The sequence below is a fragment of the Erinaceus europaeus genome, chromosome 15, assembly GCF_950295315.1.
Source record: "Erinaceus europaeus chromosome 15, mEriEur2.1, whole genome shotgun sequence".
Lineage (NCBI taxonomy): Eukaryota > Metazoa > Chordata > Mammalia > Eulipotyphla > Erinaceidae > Erinaceus > Erinaceus europaeus.
In genome coordinates, this window is record NC_080176.1 from 9,376,349 (window position 1) to 9,393,682 (window position 17,334).

Below are 17,334 nucleotides of genomic sequence, written 5' to 3' on the forward strand. Positions count from 1 at the left end.
CAGAGATAGCCATAAATTGAGAGGGAAGGGGGAAGATAGAAAGGGAGAGAAAGAGAGACACCTGCAGCCCTGCTTCACTGCTAGGGAAGTTTTCCCCACGTAGGTGGGGACCGGGGCTTCGAACCTGTGTCCTTGTGCATTGTAACGTGTGTGCTCAACCAGATGCCCCCACCCCCGTCTTATTTTTGTCATGACTGGGGTGAATTTTTGATGATGGGCCTTTGTGTTGGCGGACTGAACAAACACGCAGCACGCCAGATACCCTGCTTTCTTATGGGCACAGGAAAAGATGGGCGAAGCAGCAGGGTTCTCAACAGTGCAGAGGTGACTACAGCAGTGAGGTAAGTGGATGGGCGACAGAATGTTGGACAACAGGGAGTGGTGGGGATGGGAGGGAAGGGAAAGTAACACACTGCTCTTAAGAGGCCGGCAGTACTGAGTACTGCCCTGTGGAATTCTTTCTACATGAGAAAGTAGGCCACTCGCCAGTTCTCTGGTCTGATTTTGTCTGTTTGTTTTTGTTTTTTTTTTTTTCCCATCAAGGTTATTGCTAGGGCCTGCCTGGTGCCTGTATGACAAATCTACCACTCCTGGTGGGTCATTTCTCTCCTTTTTTTTTTTTTTTAACTTTTTATTTGATAAGACAATGAGAGAAACTGAGAGGTAAGGGGGAAATAAAGAGGGAAAGAGAATACCTGCAGCATAGTTTTGCTCCTCGTGAAGCTTTCCTCCTACAGCTGAGGAGTGGGGGATTGAACCTGGGTAATGTGTACATTTAACGAACTGCTCTATTGCCTGACCCCTCAACCCTCTGATTTTTTTTTTTTCCAAGTGAATTAGAAAAATCCAGATAGTTATAGGAAATACCTCATGTTTGCAATGTGGATGGTTTCAATGAAGTAAAATCCTGTGCATGTGGGATAAATGTCATCTAGTGGCTTCACTCATCGATGGCTATCAACCCTGGAATTACCACACCAGGCCCATTCAAAAGCAGACACACGAGTGGAGAGAGCGTGCATATATTAACTCAGTTTAATCATATCAATCCTTAGAACAAAAGAAAAATGTCCTCCAAGAGACAAGAGTTCACAGTTAACTGCAAAGCTTACTCACAAGTTTTAAAAATACCAGTCATGCTTAGCATTCAAAGAAAAGAGTATAGAATAACTGTAAAAACTTGTACCAGGAACATCATCAGCTTCTGACTTTTGAAAAATTACAAATACGGAAGCATTTTGGTCTCAGACACAGTAGTTTTTTGTTTGTTTTTGTTTTTGTTAGATGAGTTTCCGGGCATTGGGAAGAGTGTACCTCTATCACTGGATAAAGCGTTTACTCTAAACTAAACATCTTTGAATGTAGAAAACAAACTAGCAAGCTACACATACAAAGAAAAGCCTTCTAGCACAAGCTCTCCACACACTGAATGCCTGCATTTGCACCGTGAATCCTGGAAGACTGGGAGGGACACATACAACTTTGGCCTGAAGTCTGGCATTCCGGGCTCAACAACGGAGCTGTGGGATGGGGCTGCGGGTAGGGGGTGGGCATTCACCTACACGTTAATGACAAACTCTGGGTTGGTATAGGAGAAACCGGCAAATTCATTTTGGTCCAAGTTCATGATGAAGAGTTTATCAGTAGGCGTGAGCTCCACAGGCTGTCTGGTGAACTCTTTGTCGAAGTTGGAGGTGTCGTGCTTGTCTCTCTGCCAAATGGAAAGCAGACACATTAACAGGGTGGAAAGGAAGAAATGTGACCAAGACTCGCCGGTTTCCGGGAAGCTGGTGGCTTCTCAGAGACATGTCAGAATAGAGCCCTGGGCTGACTGTGTACGTATGTGTGTTTTAAAGCATCTACATTGCATATAGTATCTATCACCTTGCTTTCACTTCACATTGCTATGTTGGCTTCAGGATAGAAAACTCGGTGGATGTTTTCTACATAAGGATATTAAGACATTGCATGGCTTCAAGACTCTCATAAAATGCTGATGTGTGCCTGCGAGCTGTTGACTTGAGATAAATTGAACTGGAAGCCATTTTTTTGCCCAATATCATCCCCTAGACTTAGTCATTGGGTAGAGTGTCCTGAAGAGAAAAAAAAAAAAGTCACTCAATAGTGCCTCCTCTGTCTAGGAGACCCCCTTCTTTAAAAAGAAGGCTAGCTGCCTCACCACACAGGCTCAGGAGAAGGCAGAGTGGCTTGTAAGGAAATGAGACTGTGGCATTATGAGAAGGACCAATGAACTAGTGTCCATCCACATGCCCTGGAACAATCCAGGCTTTGCAAACACGCCCGGAAATCCACCCACAGTCTGGAATGTGGGTCTAGAGGCCCTCCCTAAGGATGTCTCTGCATGTATCAAGTCAAAGAAACAAGACCCAAAGCTTAAAATAAAGTCTGTACAGGTAGCCTTAAAAAAAGAAAAAGACACACAAAGAAATTTAATTATTCCAATTAGTCTGGCATTTTTCCCCCTAGGGGGGTGGGGGGCATCCCCTCCTCCATTTACTAACTAACTATAGTTTGGGACAGGCTTTGCCAGGGAACATCCGTCTGTGGGTTAATCAAAAGAAATCTCCCATCTGAACGATGCTTTCCTATCTTCAAGGTCTCTGTCAGCCTGTTGTCTCTTCTGATCCTTGTCACCTGCCTAGGGGTGGGGGTTTAGAGAGAGCATCGAGTCCTCACCACACCATGGTAGGACAGACAAGACTGAGGTCCAGGAAGGTAAAGTGACTTGCCCAGTGGTCCGTGGCTTCTCCCAGCCCCTTTTGCTCTGAGCTCTGCCTTGTCTGTGATTCTGCACAGCCTGGTGGTTGCTCCAGTCAGCAGAAGACAGCTGAGGACGAGGGATGCTTCTGCTGGCACCGAGCAGTTTGGCTGGCCCAAGCCAGTGCTCTGACTCCAACAGGGAGCATCCCTGAGGACTGGCTGACTTAAGTCGGCCTCATCACTGCTCCTGCTTTTGGTTTGAACCCTTAAAAAGCACCAGCTGTAAGGGCTTCTCACCGCTGGGTACAAAGTACCCTTCCCATGAATGTCTTCTTTTTGGGTGGCTTCCCCGAGATAGGCAAAATGTCCTCATGGAGTCCCCTACTTACTCACGTGGTCGTGCATGTGGGATGTAGGAATGAGGGAGCCACCCAGGATGCACTTTGGTAAGTTTGGTCAGAGTGGTGCAGGCCAACGATGCTGATGGACCTCTTTCTAGATGTGGGGAGAAGGGGGTCACTTCCTGCCACCCATTCTGTGTTGTCTCATCCTGCCTGTTGTCAGTCTGTCCTGTGCTGCCCTGGCCACTCGGAGTGCCATTTTCTGGGCCCAGAAAGAAGCTCAAAATGCCACCCCTTCCCCCACTAACATTGATTGTATCCCTTTGAGTTACACTGGAGGATTCCTCTGTCTTCACTGCACCTGCCACTGTCAGAACTGGGCTTGCTTATCTACAGGCTCAACCTAGGAGGGCAGGGTCCTTCCTGTGACTTCACCATTGTATTTCTACTACCAAGGACAGAGCTTCATGTACAGCAGACTGACCATATGACCTGCCAGATGAGTGAACTCGTGGAAGAAGACCTCAGAAGGAGAAGTCTCTTGGCTTTTCTCAATATATTTCTGGCCTCAAGGTAGAGCCTCTAGAGTGAGACAGTGGAATCTGCTTCCATCAAACTCAGTGTCTTGGGATGCATTGGATCGACCTTCCGGTGGTGCATCCCATGAGTACCCATTCATTGGGGAAACTGAGGATCCTTCCTAGCCGACTGAATCCACATGTATCCCAGTCACTTTCAAAGCCATTAACTGGCTACGGAAGAAGGGCAAACGCTAGAAGAAGAAGTGTTGATTCTCAGTGTGGACTGAATTATGTTAGGTGCCTTTGAGGGCTGAGAGCTGCAGGACTGTGCATGGGTCCTGGGTGCAACTGGGGCTTGAAGGCAGATGGCTCTCTCCATTTAGGTCTCCCTAGATAATGTGGACCCCAACTGATTTCTCTGCCTCTGGGCACCTAACAGAAGTTCCCATACCATGGGACTCAACTCTGAAAGCCTTCGCTCATTTGTTGTGCCAGTGGTAACTTACGTTTTGAAAATATCCTGAAGAGGACTTGCCAGTGTGGGCACTGTGGGAAAAATCCCATGGAAAACGACCCTTCATTTTGGCCCAGAAGGCAGTCGAGAATGGGTTGACTGCACCTGACACCACATGACACCAAACTCAGATGAGCTTTTAATTCCCTGGGTCTACCATTGGCCCCCCAAGGGCATCATGGCTATGACTTAACCTTTCTTGGCAAAGAATTAGCTATGGCTAACTTAGACCACTTTGGGGTTTCTTTGGATTGTCTTATATATTTATTCCTTCCTTCCTTCCTTCCTTCCTTCCTTCCTTCCTTCCTTCCTTCCTTCCTTTTTTCCTTCTTTCTTCCTTTCTTTTAAAATTCCCCCCTAACTGAAGTCCTTTTGGAAAACTCAGTCTGTTTCAACAGAGCTTGAAGACTATGAAAAGTTGGGGTTACTATGCTAGAATACTAAACAAGGCCATCCCTCTAGGACTTCACAAGATTCCCCCAAAGGGTGACATCAGGACCCATCCATAAAACTCTATTACCTCTCTCCACACTGGTGTCTGTTTCTCCTCAAAATCTTGCTGAGTCTGTGGTTTGCTCAAGCATGGAGTCCCACCTCTGGACTTCTAAAAGGAAACCAGCCCCAACTGCCATCCTGCCTCTCTCCTTCCTCACTCTAAGATTGTCCCAGAAATCTGAGTCAAGGGGACTCTGCCCAGCCTTTCTTGTCAGCCTCCCACTCTGGCCTCTGGAAAGAAAGGCTTTTGATGACCTTCTCAATCTTGGATGACGTCTTCCCAGACTAACCTTGCGACTTGTTATATTTCCAGGTCATATTTTTATGACTTGTGTCACAACTGTCCTCCTGGGTGGCATCTTCAGGACTCTACACTGGGTTCCAGGCACCCAGTCGATGCTCAGTGAGTGCTGGTTGGAGGGACAAAGAAGGAGGCAGGGAGACCAGGTGGACACAAAAACAAACTGACCCTCTTTCTTCCTGTATACACTTGTCAACTAGTCCGTGGATATTCCCTACACGAAAGCTCTGTTTTGCGATGCCCTCTGTACTCGAGTGGCCAATGATAAAGGGTTGACTCCCACAGGGGGGTTTCCCTGGCCAGCCCCAGTAAGGTGTCTTAGAGCAACAGAGATTTTTGGCTTGAATACTTATTTCTGCAGACTATCAAACTGTTGAAAAATAATGGCAGCCGTTTGAAAAAATGTAAAAGTGTAGTGTATGTATATATATACATACATACACTTATTTATTTTCCTTCCTTCCTTCTTTCTTTTTAAAATTTCCCCCTCACTAAAGTCATTTTGGAAAACTCAGTCTGTCTCATCAGAGCTCAAAGACTATGCAAACTGGGGTTGCTATGCCAGAATGCCAACGTCACCCCTCCATATATGTATTTGATATCTATCTATCTAGCTACCTATCTGTCTTACCTTGTTCTCTGGAGTTGCTTCAAATCATTTGTCAATGATCCAATGCGTCTCCATTTTGTGTTTTTATTTTATTTTCCTAGAAGCATGTCCAAGGAAAGTCTTGGTGACCAAATAGCCTAAGGAAGGACCTCAAACAGCCTGCCCATTGGTGGACATGGCTCAGAGATGCCAGGTCAAGGGGCAGAGAAGGCTCAGTGTGCAGCATTGGTATCCCTGTTGACTGACCCTAGGCAAGTCACTCTCCCCCTGTAGATGTCAGTTTCCCCAATGAAGAGAGGGTGGGTTTGCCCCTATCTCTCGCCTCTTCCAGCCCCCTGTGTGCATGCCACGCTGTGGTTTTCTTCAAGACGTGAAGTCTGACTTCAAGGATAATTGCCAAGGTTTCAAAGACTCCTTGATGGTTTCTTGGAAGCCCCGGAGCTTCCAGGAATCACTTGCCTTGCGATAAGGATTCGCTTGGGGCGGCCGGAGAAGAGAGAGAGGCAGGAGATGAGAATGGGGACCGCCCACTGTCCTCATCTGCTCAGGCTGAAATGGGGTTTCTCCCACCCAAGAGGCCTCCTGCACTCCTGGGAACTCATACGGCTGCTTGCTAGAGGGGATATTTAGTCCTAGCTGGGAGCAATGGCAACTTTGCTAAGGGAATGGTGAGCCTCAGTTGGTGCCTGGCGGGCCTCTTGAATTTGACTCTGGTGGGAATGTGGGCTTCTGGATGTGGCTGCCCTGGAGGCCCTGGCCAGCCCCTGTCACCCCAAAGCCACCAGGAGGACCCCAGGTAGTCCCAGCCTCTCTGACTGGCTGGTCCCCAAGGCCAAGATCAAACTCCCAGCTTAGTTCTTTTCTGTCCCAAAGTCCCTGGACACAACCCCTGCCCCACCAACTTTGCGTTCTGGATATATAGCCCCCCCCCCCAAAGAGAGTAATTTTCCTTAAATAGGAGTTCTTCATCTCCTCTCTCTCTCTCTCTCTCTCTCTCTCATTGTCCTGATGCTAGAAGAAAAATGGCATATAACAGATATCCAGATACAAATGGACATTCCCACAAACATCTTGCAAAACAACATCAAAGTGAGGAAAACAGCGTCTGTTTGAAGCACTGGGATCTTTCTGGAAACACAGAATTAACTTTCCCAAACCAGCAAACAAACCCAGACAAGCCCCATTGGCTCACAGCCTGGGTCTCCCAGGCTCCAGAACCATCTTCTTGGGAAATCAAAGAAGGTCACTGTGGTTAATAACATTTGGACACAGATTTCAAAGCAGGTGTAACAAAAGTGAGGTGTTTTTTTTTTTCTTTTGTTTCTCTTTTGCATTTGAAACAATAACAGAAATAAAACCCCCAAAGCAAATCAAGTTTGAAATGTAATGTAAAAACCACAGTCCTCAGGGGACCCTTTGCTAGAGTGACCATGTCTTTTCAGAGAGTGGAACCAAATGTCCTCGCTGTGGAGTTTGGGGAGGAAGGTGAGAAGGGACATAAAGGGCCAGAGACTGAGAGCATAAGGGCCCCCCTAAGCTGTCTGTCTTTTGACACCTGCTCATCCTTGCCTGCACCCCCCTACCCACAGCACAGGCTGGGAATTTTTAAAGGGCTCCAATAATCTTCTTAACTTTGCATTTGAAAGAAGAACAAATAAGGATTTTATTTTTAGCTTGGTTCTTTTCAAAGCCCAGGGTGCTTCCAGAAGCAGGCAGGATAAAGACGGAGGAATTCCCTCTAAGCCAAAGCAGCCAGACACTTGGGTGGAGGCCAAGCTGGGGACTGGAAGTGGAGGAACACTCCTAGCACCTGAGGCTCTATTCCTTTGCTAGGAGAATCTGCATCTGGAATGGTGGGAGCGGGCGGAGGGTGTGAATATGACAGGGCAGGAGGAAAAACAAAAACAAAACATTAAAAAAGGGGAAGGAAGCAGGTATTTTTCTGTCCCCACTGGGCCCACTAAGCTGACATGCTGGGGAGAACAAATTGGAAGAGGATCATGGGTGGATTATGCGGCCATGTTATTCTGTTTTCCCATGAGCCATCTGCATAATCCCAGCTCTCAGAGAGCCACCAAACCACCTGAGGACATTTGGGCCCTGAAACATGGTCACTTTCGCCTCATCAGCAAAGAAAACATGGACGCAACTTGGCAATGAAAGAACAAAATAAAAATTAAAAAAAGATGTCACCGCCGTGGAGCTTGGATGACGGGGATGAAGGACGGAGGTCTACGCCAGCTACTTAGCTCTTGGCTTCGGGTTTTAAAAATTCATTGTTAACAAAGGAAAATCCTTCGAATTCTGACTGGTCAATATTCCTGATGACTTCCTGGTCGGGAGGTGTGAGGACGGGTGGATGGCGGGTGAAAAATCGGTCGAAGTTTTCAGCATTTCGCCCACACTATGAAAGGGGGAGAAAAGAACTTGTGGTGGGTGGAACAAAACAGAACAGAACCAAAAAAAAAAAAAATTAAAGGAAAAAAAAATCAAACAGAATCAAACAAAGCAGGGTGTGGCTGTCCCCAGTCCCTCCCTCTTTGCCAGGGCAAAGAGGTTCCGTTTATGACAGGAAATGAGAGCAACGGAACATGCAAACTTCTCATGACGTTGGACTTCTGACCTTCCGTTCCTATAGTTCTTGAGCTGCCCTTCGCCTCCTTCTGGGCGGCATGGAGGTTAGTTATGTCAAAGGCATGTGACGGTGAGGCAGGTGGCATGCGTCATGTCTCCCTCCCTTCCCCACCCCAAGGTGTCACCCAGGCTCATCCACTGAAAAGAGATGACATCCGGGTCCCTGAGGTAGTTCATCGATGCAAAGTAACGCCCGTTTATACATCACCTGGTATATGCAAAGAATGAGCAGCAGGTGTCTAAAAGTGCAGTCCTTCTGCTCTCAAATCAGGAACAGATGGTGTGTGTGTGTGTGTGTGTGTGTGTGTGTGTGTGTGTGTGTGTTTTCTCCAGCTTAACAGAGCGATAGGAGTTTACACCCTCCAGTCAGTGGAGAAAAATCCCTAAGACCTGATTCGGGTGCTCGTAATACCAGGGGCCAGCCACGAGGCTGGGTAAGTCAGTGTCCCGTCATTACAAGGTGCCAGGCAGGACACTTTTCTCCAAGTGCATGGGGTGGACATGAACCAGTGCTGCATAAGCCATCAGGCTCTGGGGGAGCAGACTGGCTATGTATCTCACCCAGTTGAGAGGTATGTGTGTGTGGAGGGGTCCTCACACATGCACAGGTCAGTCCCAGTCAAATGAGAAGAGAAACACAGATCTGTGCTCTGAGTTCTTCACTGGCAAACTCTGTTAGCACAAAAGAGTGATGAGGGCAGGTAACCACAGTCTTATAATACAGAAGCAGCAGTGATAGCAATCGTAATTATGTTAATTACTTTCTTCTTCGTCGTCATCTTCTTTTTTTTTTTTCTCCCAGGGCACTGCTCAGCTCTGACTGATGGTGGACAGCGGAGACTGAACCTGGGACTTCGGAGGCTCAAGCTTGAGAGTCTCTTTGCAAAACCATTATGCTATCTACCCCCACCCTCCACGCCTGAATAGTCGTAATCATAGCAGCTTGAGCACAGCAGGCATTTATTTGCCATACTCCAGCTTCACCGCTTTGACCCTAGGGAGTGCAGTCTATTACCACTCTTCTGGGACAAATAAGGAAACTGAGGCCAGGAAGATGATGCTCAGGGTCACACCGGCTGGCGAGGGGCAGAGCCGCTGTGGGGAGCTCCTCAAAGGGGGTGGACAGGCTCGGAGGGACTGAGTAAGAGAGGGGCTGAGGAGCATGATGGAGCCAGTGAAGTCTCTGGCTTGAGTGACAGAGAACACGGCTCCATCAACCAAAGGAAATGGGAGAGTTTGGAGGGAGAGACGGCTGTTTCCGCTCTGGACAGGATGATTGTGAGGGGCCTGGGAGGTGCTGGGAGACAGCTCAGGAGAGTGAGGAACCTGGGTTCTCAAGCTCATGAAAGAGATGTCTTGAAAACCAAGAGTATTTTAAGGACAGAATGAAAGGACAGTGAAAAGGGAGACTATGGATGGTGGGAAAGAGATTATAATAGTAATGTAAACCAGTGAACATTTTTCTCTTTTTAATCTTTCTCTCTTTTTTTTTTCTTTCTTTCTTCCTTCTTTCTTTCTTTCTTCCTTTCTAATTGCCACCAGTGTTACTGCTCAGGCTTGGTACCTGCATGATGAATTCACTGCTCCTGGAGGCCATATATCTCCTTCCTTCCTTCCTTTTTTATTTGACAAGACAGAGATAAATTAAGAGAGGGAGACAGATAGAGAGAAAAAGATGTAGAGAAACACCCACACCATGGCTTCAACAGTTGTGAAACTTCCCCCGCCCCTGAAAGTGGGGATGGAGACTTGAACCTGGATCCGTGTACATGAAAACACATGCACTCAATCGGGTGGTCCACTGCCCACCCCCAGTAAGCATTTTCTGAGTGGCTGGTGCTGGCTAATGAGTGTTCTGTGTACTTTACCCTTTACAGTCATGTAATGACCCTGTGAGGTAGCTCCCTTCCTGAAACACTGTGTGGTGCAAAGTGCACAGACCAGAATAAGGATCCAGGTTTGAGCCCCCAGCTCCCCACCTGCAGGGGAGTCACTTCACTAGTGGTGAAGCAGGTCTGCAGGTGTCTGTCTTTCACTCCCCCTCCTTGTCTTGCCCTCCTCTCTCCATTTCTCTCTGTTCTATCCAACAACGATGACATCATTAACAACAATAACATCAACAAAAGGCCAAAAACAGCCTCCAGGAGCAGTGGATTCATAGTGCTGGCACCAAGCCCCAGCAAAAGACAGCGTCATAGCTGAGAAGGGCCACACAGGAAAGCCCTCTCCCCCAAAGGAACCCTTGTATTTGGCAACTGGGAAGAAAGAGACTCAGGAGAAACGTCGTTGTCGGGTTGGCCCTTGAACTTTAGTGGCTGGAAGGGGAAAAAAAAAAAAACTTTGTTGAAAAAGTGAAGGAAAGAAAGCTATAAGGTATGTGAGGACCTGGTTGCAGACACCCAGATAGCCCTAGCCTTCTGTCACATCTTACTTGGGCAGAAGGAGCCCATGAGACCCTCGGCCTGCAGACGGGGTTCAGATCCTGACATCTCTGTCTACCCTCTGTGCAGCCTTGGGTAAGTCCCTAAAAGGCTGTTTCCTCTTTTTTTTGGTGGGAAGGAACACTGCCTAACCTGTGGGTAGGCCTTCACTCTGCTCCACTTTTGGTGGGGATGCTAACTGGGGCGGCCCCTGTGGAAGGCCTGTATGGAGAGTCCTTAAAGAAATACCGTGACCACAGAATGTGAGCTCAGACCTACAGGGATGCAGAAGTCACACAGGCTCCTGTGCTCAATATGGGCCCCAGATCAAATCAACGGGGTTTACAGTTAACAATACTTGAGATACTTTTCCCATATTTGGGAGCTACTATCTTCCCTGATCCAGCTTTCTAGCCCTATTTCCAACTATGACACCATCTCCCCAGACAATAACTTGGGTCCACCTGTATATTAGAAGTCAGGCTCAGGACCTGGCTACCTTAGTGCAGTGGGTTAAGCGCACATGGCGCAAGGCACAAGGACCAGCCAAAGGATCCTGGTTTGAGCTCCCAGTTCCCCACTGGCAGGGGGTTCGCTTCACAAGTGGTGAAGCAGATCTGCAGGTGTCTTTCTCTCCCCCTTCTGTCTTCCCCTTCTCTCTCAATTTCTCTTTGTTCTTTCCAGCAACAATGACAGCAATAACAACAATAATGACAACAACAACGATAAACAACAAGGGCAACAAAAGGGGGGGAATGGCCTCCAGGAGCAGTGGATTCATAGTGTGGGCACCGAGCCCCAGCGATAACCATGGAGGCAAAACAGAAAAAAAAAAAAAAGTCAGGCTCAGGCAAAAACTAGTAAAGTCATGGGCCCCTTGGAGGATACCTACAGTAGACCTACTAGCTCTTTCCAAAATGGAGACCCCAAATCTTCATGCGTGATATTCTCACCTTTAGGTTCATGATTAGTCAACAATATTCTGTACTATATTTTAACTCTTTTTCAGCCACCAGGTTCCAGATGCTACCATGATGCCAACCTGGCTTCGATGGGCAGACAAGACAACCTCACCAATGTGTCCTGGAGCCCCTTTTCTCTAACAGTCATCAACTCCCCAGCCTCCCAGGCAGGCTGTGACCATGCGCCCTACGGGCCATGATGGGAGACTGAGAAACAGCTTTAGAGGCCTCCTCTCCCATCAGCCCCTGCTTCTCTGGCTGTCTGGTTCCTCCACTTATTGAACTGCTGAGAGGACCCCCTGGGTCCAGAAACCAGGGTTCCCCACTGACCGGCTTATTGAAGCTGCAGAAGCTCCTCTCCCAGGGTAAGGAAGAGGAGTGAGGTTTTGGGTTTGCTGCTTAATCACGGTCCCCGGAACTGAAGAACCCAGACAGCGTGAGAAAGCTCATCAGCAAACTGTTCCAGCAGAGCTCTTCTTCTCTTCCTCCTCCCTTCTTTTTTATTCCCTGCTGCTCCTCTTCTCCCTAATTTCCGTGTCACTGTGTTAGTCACAGCTCTGAGCCTCACCGTGGTGGGTGAGGTTAAGTTCTGAGGCAGCGGGCATAGGGGTCTTTCAGAGACACCAACTCCAGGGTCAGGGAGAGAACTCAGTCTGTCAGAGCACTGGATGTACATGTCTGAGGCTCCTGAGGCCCCAGGTTCAATCCCTGACACCACCTCATGCCAGAGCTGAGCAGTGTTCTGGCCCCTTTCACTTATCTCATTGTCTCATGAAATAAAGAAATGACTATGTTACAAAAAAAAAAAAACCTCAAAAAATTTTAGAACTGAGGGAGAGATAGCATAACGGTTATGCAAAAGAGTCTCATTCCTGAGGCTCTAAGGTTGCAGGTTTAATCTCCTGCACTGGCATAAATCAGAGATGAGGAATGCTTTGGCATCTCTCTCTCTTTTTCTCTCTCTCAAATAAAATATTTTTAAAAAACAAAAACAGTCAAACAAACAAAAAACTTAAAAAGATTTTAAAGACAGCTACCTGAACACATTGCTTCCCGGTTTTGTGTACTTGGTCTGGTTTTGCTGGCTCTCTAGTACCCGTGTTTGCATGTCTGGACAGGGCTTGTGGTGCTTTCTGGGCCTTGGCCCCAGCCCTTTCCATGCCAAACACCCCCACTCGCCACTCCAGTCCAATTCCCAAGGCTGCACCCTCTCACTTCCAAGCCTTTGCAGAGCACGTCTCCTCTGCCAGACCCTCTGCCCTCTGCCCCTGGCAACCCTACTCCCCCCACTCCAGTCAGTGACACTTCCTCCTTCTCCTCCAGGACCTCTTTTTCCAGACCCCTTCTCTAAACTCTATTTTCCCACAAGAGGAGACATTGATCAAATAATTATTAGAAAGGGGGGAAAGATTCCCTGGAATCAACGACTGATCTATAGGGAAAACAGCTAAATAAATAAATAATGACACATCTGTTTGACGTCTTACCATTTCAAACTCTTTCAAGGTATAGAAGGAGACGCAGAGTCTGAGCAGACATAGTTCTGTGGAATGACTAACAGTGTGTGAGATGCTCCCAGTCCAGAAGCTACACACGCACGGACACAGGCGGTACCGCTGTGCTTTCTTTCTTTACTACCATCAGTGTCATCGCTGGGGCTCAGTACCTGGCGGATTCCACCATTCCCAGTGATAGGCAGAGAATTAGAATGGGACAGAGACTGAGAGAAAGAGACACCTGCAGCACTGCTCCTCTGCTCCTGAAGTCCCACCCCACCTCCCTACACACACACCGCTGCCATACATGGGGACCAGGGGCTTGCACCTGATAACATGTGAGCTCTACCAGATGAAACATCGCTGTGTTTTAGTGTTTTTTTGAAAATTTAATTGATTTTTTTTAAACTTTATTCTGTTCGATAGGATAGAGAGGCATTTAGAGGAATGAAGGAAATAGGGAAGGAGAGAGACTGAGGAACACCTACAGGCCTGCTTTATCGCTAGTTGAAGCTTTCCCCCTGAAAGTGGGGAATGGGGGTTTGAACCCAGGTCCTTGTACACTGTAATGTATGTGCTTAACCAGGTACACCACCACCCAGCCCCCATGTATATGCTTTTAAAGAATGAGAAAGTTGGGAGTCAGGCGGTAGTGCAACGGGTTAAGCGCAGGTGGCGCAAAGCACAAGGACTGGCATAAGGAGCCTGGTTCAAGCCCCCGGCTCCCCAGCTGTGGGGGAGTCACTTCACAGGCGGTGAAGCAGGTCTGCAGGTGTCTGTCTTTCTCTTCCCCTCTCTGTCTTCCCCATCTCTCTCCATTTCTCTCTGTCCTATCCAACAACGACAACAACAATAATAACTACAACAATTCTCTGTCCTATCCAACAATGACAACAACAATAATAACTACCACAACAAAACAAGGACAACAAAGGGGAATAAATAAATAAATAAATATATTTTTTAAAAAGAATGAGAAAGTTACAGATTGTTTAATTTTCTCCTTTTATCGTTTATGCTTGGTTGTGTTTAAAAATTTAAATAACAATAGCCCTTTATTAATATTATTTTTTTTCCAATAAGGAAAAACCCACCAGAGCTATCTTACAGGAAAGAGCTATTCACTCTGGAAGAAAGGGGACAGCAGAAATAAAGGCAGCAGAAATATTTTACCAAACTGTTACAGTCTGCCTGCTAATCTTGAACATGCTCATCTGAGCTAAACACACACACACACACACACACACACACACACACACACACACACAAAACAAAACCAAAAAACAGTAGCTCCTTTGAAGGACTCATGTGAAGTGAGATAAGTCAGAAGCAGAAGGTTGAATATGGGATGATCAGAGACAGAAGTTGAAAAAAACAAGATCAGAAGGGAAAACACAAAGCAGAATTTGGACTGGAGTTGGTGTATTGCACCAAAGTAAAAGACTCTGGGGTGTGTGTGGGGGGAGAGGGGGGTGCGCTCAGGTCCTGGAACAGGATGGCAGAGGACCTAGTGGGGGTTGAATTGCTATGTGGAAAACTGAGAAAAGTTATGCATGTACAAATTATTATATTTACTGTCGACTGTAAAACATTAATCCCCCAGTAAAGAATTAAAAAAAAAATACTGAGCTAAAACTTGCACAGGGAAAAATCAATTGTCAAATGGAGGGAGGTTTTCCCTGAGAATGCATCTAAAATGTGTAACCCAGGGGGTAGGGTGGTAACGCAGTAGGTTAAGCGCAAGGACCGGCGTAAGGATCCCGGTTCAAGCCCCCGGCTCCCCACCTGCAGGGGGGTTGCTTCACAGGTGGTGAAGCAGGTCTGCAGGTGTCTGTCTTTCTCTCCCCCTCTCTGCCTTCTCTTTCTCTCTCCATTTCTCTCTGTCTTAGCCAATGACGATGACATCAATAACAACAACAATAATAACTACAACAACAATAAAACAACAAGGGCAGAAAAAGGGGGAAAAAAGGAAATTAAAAAAAATTTAAAAAAATGCATAGCCCAGAAATATACCAACAGTAAATAAATAATAAAAACAAAAAGAAAAACAACAACAACAACAAGAAAAAAAACAGTGGTTCCCAAGTGTCAGCCTCAGTGTGTGTTCTGGGGCTGATGGGTGGGGACCCAAAGGCTGGTGAGAGCCTCCATGCACCTGCTGGCAGTGTTCCAGGCACCAGCAATCCAGTGGCACTGAGGAGGGGCCCCAACACGCAGCCCCTGGTTTAGCAGAACAGCCAGGTCACAGAAAGGACGCGGTGCCAAATGTCACCACTGAGCAGAGAGGAGGGAAGGCTAAGAAGTATAGAAAGACTTTCTTCCTTATCTTTGCCCATCAAAAAGTGCCTCCCTCAAGTACCACCACCACCCCAGCCTTGGGCATCAGGCAGACCTGACTCGGAAGCTTGGTTTTTCTCCTTTACTCTGGATGTCCCAGCCTAGCCTAATTGTTGACTTTCCTAAGTCCCTGTGAGGTGAGGTCACCCCCCTGCTGTCTCCATCACAGCCTCAAAGCTGTGAAAACACAGGCAGATAAGCGGGATAATCACTCTCCCAGGGCGAGTTTATTTGAAGCCTGGAATGGGGCTTAGGGTGAGTGGTAGGGGATAGATAAGAAAATGAAAGTCTTTTGTTGACATGGAAAGACATTTCCAGTAGATTTCATGCGGGGGGTGGGGGGGTGGGAAGGTGGGCTTTGCAAAAAGCAAGCTACAGAATAAAGTAATGGAGGCCAGGCAGTGGCTCACTCTGTAGAGCAAAAAAAAAAAATGTTAGTGTATGCAAGGACCAGGGTTCAAAACCCAGGTAGGTCTCCACTTGTGGGCAGTGCTGTGGAGAAAGCTTCAAGAGCTGGGAAGCGAGGCTGCAGGTGTCTCTTCTCCTCTCTGTCTCTCCTTCTCTATCTCTAAGGTTCTATCAAAAAAATGAAAATAAAAAATGCCTGGCAGGGAACGATGCTAGGGTTGTACAGACACTGAGACCCAGCAATAGCCCTAGTGGCCAAAAATTAGAAAAGAAAACAAAGTGGGCCAACTGTTTTGCTGCACATGTCACCATATATATATGTAAGGATCCAGGTTCAATTCCTGGTCTGCACTGAGAAGGAGAAGCTTCATGAGCTGTGAAGCAAGGCTACAGGAGTCTTTCTCCCTCTCCATCTCCCCTTCTCTTCTCAACTTCTCTTTGTCCTATGAAATCACAAAAAATAAAAAGGGGGGGGGGGCGAGACCTAAGCTCCTGTCTTTCCCTTTTTGGACCTCGGCCACCTCTTGACTCTCTTAGTTCTGCTGCTTCCAGAAGAGGCTTCCTGAAGTCAGTGTCTCCCCCAGAAGTGGAGGGAGAAGGAAGTCACTGAGCTTGGAGGCACAGAACTGACAGAAAAGGGGGACTGGCAGTCGGGCGGTAGCGCAGCGGGTTAAGCTCATGTGGTGCAAAGAGCAAGGACCGGTGTCAGGATCCCAGTTCGAGCCCCCAGCTCCCCACCTGCAGGGGAGTCGCTTCACAGGTGGTGAAGGAGGTCTGCAGGTGTCTCTCTTTCTCTCCCCGTCTCTGTCTTCCCCTCCTCTCTCCATTTCTCTCTGTCCTATCCAACAACGACAACATCAACAACAATAATAACTACAAAAACAATAAAAACAAGGGCAACAAAAAGGAAATAAATAAATATATATAAAAAAAAGAGGGACTGGAACAGGATGAAGGACTCTGAGTTAATCCTCTGTGTGCAGTCACAACTCAGCAGCATGAAAAGCTAGTAAAGCAAGAAGCTAGACTCAAATAAAGCTGGTAAAACCCAACCTAAGGGTCAGAAGGGAGTGAGGCAAAAGACAGTGAACTTGAACATGGCACAGACATCCTCGTGTGTGATGTGGGCTGTTTCTGAGCCCGAACACAGACTCCCCAGATTGGCACCCATGAACCCGGCCACAGTGGGTGGCCCTGAGAAGGAGAAGTGAGGAGCCCACTGAGGAGATGGCGAGACAAAGGGTGACCTATGTTGATTGCATGGCTTTGGGTGCTGCTTGACTCTTTCAGCTTCTTAAAAAAAAAATTGTTGTTTTTTGTTTTTTTCTTCTCTTTTTAAAATATTTATTTTTTTATTTATTCGCTTTTGTTGCCCTTTTTTTTTTTATTGTTGTGGTTATTATTGTTGTCATTGTTGTTGGATAGGACCTTCCTGGGCAGACGACCCCACCAATGTGTCCTGGAGCTCCGCTTCCCCAGAGCCCTGCCCCACTAGGGAAAGAGAGAGACAGGCTGGGAGTTTGAATTGACCTGCCAATCCCCATGTTCAGTGGGGAAGCAATTACAGAAGC

General features: G+C 47.2%; 1 protein-coding gene across 3 annotated transcripts in view; it reads right to left on the minus strand.

The window, feature by feature from the left end:
- Positions 1 to 1,017: 1,017 nt before the first annotated feature.
- The window catches only part of PRKCB (protein kinase C beta), a 250,463-nt gene continuing 234,146 nt past the window's right edge, over positions 1,018 to 17,334 (minus strand). For 2 of the 3 annotated variants that reach the window (XM_060172807.1, XM_060172805.1), the window contains one exon: positions 6,610 to 7,907. In XM_060172807.1, coding sequence (XP_060028790.1) covers positions 7,749 to 7,907 — 159 coding nt within the window. In that variant the 3' untranslated portion in view covers positions 6,610 to 7,748. Of the gene's footprint in view, positions 1,712 to 6,609; positions 7,908 to 17,334 lie in introns of those variants that run through there. The other variant, XM_060172806.1, reaches the window with a different exon arrangement.